The sequence below is a fragment of the Eptatretus burgeri genome, chromosome 3, assembly GCF_056783735.1.
Source record: "Eptatretus burgeri isolate ZD-2024b chromosome 3, Ebu_testis_v1, whole genome shotgun sequence".
In the NCBI taxonomy this organism is placed as follows: Eukaryota; Metazoa; Chordata; class Myxini; order Myxiniformes; family Myxinidae; genus Eptatretus; species Eptatretus burgeri.
This window is the reverse complement of record NC_140963.1, coordinates 55,456,737-55,461,736: the sequence shown is the minus strand read 5'-3', so window position 1 is coordinate 55,461,736 and position 5,000 is coordinate 55,456,737. Positions and strand designations below refer to the sequence as shown.

The window sequence follows — 5,000 nt, the reverse complement described above, 5'->3', positions numbered from 1 at the left end:
ACAACGTTTCAGGGATGTGATCACAAACATAATTCTTTTTAAGTAGCTGCGTGTGATTGGTGGAAAAATAATTGTCTCGGTCATTTTGAAAACACTTTAAAACAGCAAACGGATTGGAAATCGGGTGTTATCAAATATATTTTGCTTTTGCTTTTGCAAAGGGAACCGCATAACCTTTGTAAAGCAAATCCCATAACAAATGCTTTAGAAACAGGAGCGAGGATTAAAAAAACCCTGAAAGAACCTCCATTAGATACGGGATAAAACTTTGTCACCAAGGCACCCGTAACAGGCATGGCATGTCCACACACCCGCGGAGAGTCCGTACAGATCCAAATCTACCCATATGTACCACGTCTGTCTGTACTGTATACGTACCTCTACCTGGTAGTAATTGTTGACTGTACATCCCGATCAGGACACTAACTGAACTGTACAGCTCGGTAAGTAGCTTAAACACTCCAACGAAACGCCTCGCTTGGCAAGTGATTACCAATTGCCCACGATACAACTCTGCACCCAGAAACACCCGTGCAATGTCCGAATTGGACAAATCAACACTTTTTGGGGGAGTCGGCACTGCTGATACTTTCAAACCTGGAGCTTAGTTACATCCAGGCCAAAAAAACATGGCGGCTTCAGATCCCAGCGAGGTGACCAAGCAAACGCCTTAAGACCCCAGACAGTCAGGTGGCCGAGGATCGCCTGATGAAGGGTATAATAAGACCGTTAATTAACTTGAAAAGAGAGAGTTTTAATTAACCCAAACACCTAATTTTCACTCTTGCACTTCCTTGGAGTTTTCTTAGGATGCTTGCAAAGTTTCAGGCTGCTAGGTTTTTATAGTTTTGGAGTTATGACGTAGGAGACCACACACACACACACACACACACACACACACACACACACACACACACACAGACACACACACACACACACACACACACACACACACACACACACACACACACACACACACACACACACACACACACACACACACACACACACACACACAGGCAGACTTTGAAATTATCAAATAAGTTCAAATTATAAAGAAAAAAAAAACTTTATCACAAGTTGCTTTTAACTCTTGGTGTCAAAAAGTTTAACCAGACCACACACCCCTGGTCATCCTCATTAACAATGTGATAATACTTTTATTTCTTAAATGTTTTGTAGTAATACAGATTTTTGGTATGAGGGAAGATTTGTGACCAATTAAAGAGCACTTTGTTTTGGATCGGCCCTCTGTGCATCTGCGGTTCATTTACTTTAGGTTAATTGATCTGGAAATTTTTCAATTCCATGCACACGCTTCATGCTGCATTCAGAATATCTGGATTTGACTGTACACCTGCTTTCTGATAACTGAAGCTTGCACCTTGTTGAACTGTAACTGAATGAATACCTTGCAGACTCCTCATTGTGGTTTCATATCTCCACTCATGCGCTTTCTAATTGCTTTGCCAAGGCCCAAAGGAGAATTGACATTGCTACAGGTCGCTTATTAGGACAGGTGATAAACATGGCCCCCTTGACTCAGGTTTCTCCCAAAATTATACCAAGCAAAAAAAAAGCACTGTACCTTACCAAACTGGTTTATAATCGAGGATTTTGAAGTTGAGTCGCTTTTGTGCACATTTCTCTTCTCCTTTAATTGATTTTTTTAACACGTTTCCATGGCAGGAGTGCTTATTTGATAAAGTGCTCATTGACTTGTCTGCTTTTAGGTTTGATTCCTGTCGAAACGTTCTTATTTTGTCCGACCAAAGCTTCCGTTTCATGGAGTACCAGATGCAAGCACAATCAATTGCATGGAGAACTGTCCTTCAGGCGGGATGTGAATCGGACTCCCATCTCATTGCGCTTCTTCAAAGATTTTACCTCGACATATATTCCATAAATAGGCCTTTTGACGAGTACACTGGTCCAATTTCAAATTTCCACTATCAAATCGTTCACCACTTAATTGAGATCCTCACTAGTTTATAACTGCTGTGATCATTTGAGACTGCCTGAATATTAGGCCTACAACAAATAATCAGATTAATTAAGGTGCATATTATGTCCATTGCATAGTTGACACAGAGCAACAGATTTCATGCTTCATTCTGAATCTTGAGCCTTGCCACTTATGTACAAAAGGAACCGTGTATCACAGATCAACAAGGCTATCTCATTCATCCAAAATGCTCCACCATCCAGTGCCGTCTTGCTTCAACCAATTGATGATCACTGCACGTGTTGTGGCCTAATTCTATTATTCTTTGTTTCCTTATTGCCGATGCCACGTTTGCTGGGCTGTATCCTTGGTTGCTGGGGTAACGATTACCGGGAGCAACGTCCAATCGGGACGTTTCCACGATCACGTGATTGCCGATGACTCCCGCAGTGGTGGTGGGATGGATGGGGAGGGAGGAGGCGAGTGGGAAATAAGAGAATAGGAGCACGGCGTTGACTGTTGAGGAAGGATGCTGAGGCAGTCGGAGCGAAATGATTCCGAGGTGTAGACCGTCTCAGCGCCCTTTGGAACGATACGCATTGAGTGATATCTTCATGTTCCCAGAGGTCTGAGCTCTGCCTGGGCAGTGTCTCCTCAAGAACAATGTTCAGGTGATGACTGCCTTTCACTTGGCCTTCAAATGATAACAGAACCTTGCTTGTATATTTTTGTCTCCTGATGGCTCAGCGGGAAAATGGCTGTAACATGTTGTTGTTGCTGTTAAATCTTTAATAGTCGTTCTTTTTTTCTTTTCTTCTTTTTCTAATTTATTTATTACATTTCTGGTGCATGTGGGTTGTGTTGCTCATCTTTCTGATTTTTTTTTTTTGAGAAGGACAGAGAGAAAAATATTCCCACTTGCTGGCACATTTTCAACAATGTCGTCATCTTTTTCTAGCGTGCGTATTGAAATGTGTTTCGTTTCGTTTGTATTATTATATATTGATCGTCAGGCAGTTTGCATTTCCTCTCGATTATAAACATGCATTTTGGAGTGCTTGATATCATGATGCACCTTTGCATGTGATATTGTGATCTCAAATGGTTTCCTGTATGCGATCATTATATTTTGATCTTGCCATTATGAAGGTGTAGTGCGATGCACATTGCATGGTGGCAAAGGACAGATTCGAATTAATCATTTTATTCAGTGTTTACATCATTCCTGTAGTTTATTTGAACAGTCAACGCGGCTCAAGTTGAACTTGAATCTTCACGTTTTGCCGAGTTTAATATATCCACAAACCCTCCTTCTTTAGTCCCGTTTGCAAACAGACCTTATTGTATGTCTTTTACTTTAATAATGGCAATGTATACCACATACGGAGGTGGAGTGTACAGTTATACTTGGCTCGAAGGGATGTGATGTGGAACAGAGGAACACTATCATAGAGGTATCATCGTGTTGCTCATCAGTTGTGTTGTTACATGAGGGACTAGAATGGCACTTGGTAGAGTGCATACCTCTGCCAGGCTGAACAGTTTACATTTTGTATCCTACTGATTGGCCTGATCTGAAGCTGGACCTTAACCGAAATCCAATTGGTTTGTTCTTTTCACCTGCCCAACTCATCCAGCTAGTTTTGTCATAACCCGTCCCCAACTTTTTAAGATACCATTCTACATATCATTTTTGGTGCTTTCCCTTAATGTTTAAGAATCGCTTAAAAAATTGCTGATTGATTGTATCCCCGGATCTGGATCCCGATCTTCACCAAAATCGAATCAATTCGTCCTTATCACACACCCAACCTGTCCACCGTGTTTCGTCTGAATCAGTCTATATATTTTTTGAGATCTCATGCTCAAAGACAGACAGACAAACAGGGGTGAAAATATAACCTCTGTCCACCTTTGGTGGTGGAGGTAATGATGTAACCTCATGCAGTGCATGTGTCATATCTCCCTTTCTTTGAAGGAAACACAAAAAGCAAACAAATGTAAACGTCTCGAGGATCAACACACAACACCAAATTTGGATCACATTAATCATTTGATTTAAATAATTCCTTTGAAAGATCCAGATATCTTGGAGAGTTAACAGCTCTTCTGCTCCACTTGGTGTACTTTGTTTCTTGGGGACGACGCTGAACTGGGAAACTCCAGGATCCAGATGCTTGCACACTGGGACTTGGGGACTTTAAGCAATTCTCTATCGGGGTGTCCTGTTGAAGGACAGGATCAGTGACGTCATCCACATATGGGTAAACACATCCAAGCAAGAGGGTGGCTGACTTATCACAGGGTCAATGTTGCCTGATTGGGGTGGGGTGAAGTGGGGGGGGGGTGGTGTACCCTGCGGAGATGGAGTCTGTTACGCCAGTACACATTGTTTGTGGTCCTCACACAGGAATTTATTGCTGTTTGTTAAATTATGTAAATGAGATTTAAAACACGCACACACACACATTTGGGGTCTGCCGAGCAGGCACGTAATATGACAGCCATTATAAATCTTGCAGTGTTGGTGTGAAAAACTCTTGAGGTTATCCACAAGATTCATTTGCTCACTGGATGTCGCCACATTAGCGATGAGGTCCTTGGGTTAAAATCCCGGGTTGGGTCAGGATTTCTTTTCACACCTACTTCACACAGGATTATTAAAATGTATAGATAAGATTTATCTCTGGCATACACACAGAATTAGTCATTTGGTGAGAGTGCAAGTGATAGCTTGCCTACTCTTTGCAAAGGACACCTTGGGATCTTTAACATCCACCAATAAATGCCAGCAGATGGGATGTCAGTTTAATTATGGCACACACCATGCCTGTGAAAGCCTGGAATGACAGTTTATAGCTAGGTTGTAGGCTCTGTCGGTATCCCCCCTCTCCCAATATTGATATGTTCGTGGGCTCGTACCGGTATACATCGGTATTAAAAAAATTTTTAAAAGATGAAATGAACAATTATTTTACACAGGTTCCAAAAATAGGTAATGGTCCAATGGTCCGTTACGTACGTATTCATGTTTGACGTACACATCATTGACGCA

The 5,000-nt window shown here is 41.8% G+C and overlaps 1 protein-coding gene across 7 annotated transcripts in view; it reads left to right on the top strand.

The window, feature by feature from the left end:
* LOC147029950 (protein Aster-B-like) overlaps positions 1 to 5,000 on the top strand; it is a 261,828-nt gene that overhangs the window by 122,857 nt on the left and 133,971 nt on the right. Inside the window, exon 1 of one of the 7 annotated variants that reach the window (XM_085873488.1) lies at positions 2,424 to 2,616. The exons of the other annotated variants lie outside the window; for them this stretch is intronic. Within the exon in view, the coding sequence (XP_085729614.1) occupies positions 2,609 to 2,616 (8 nt within the window). The 5' untranslated portion in view covers positions 2,424 to 2,608. Of the gene's footprint in view, positions 1 to 2,423; positions 2,617 to 5,000 lie in introns of those variants that run through there. 7 annotated transcript variants of the gene reach the window in all.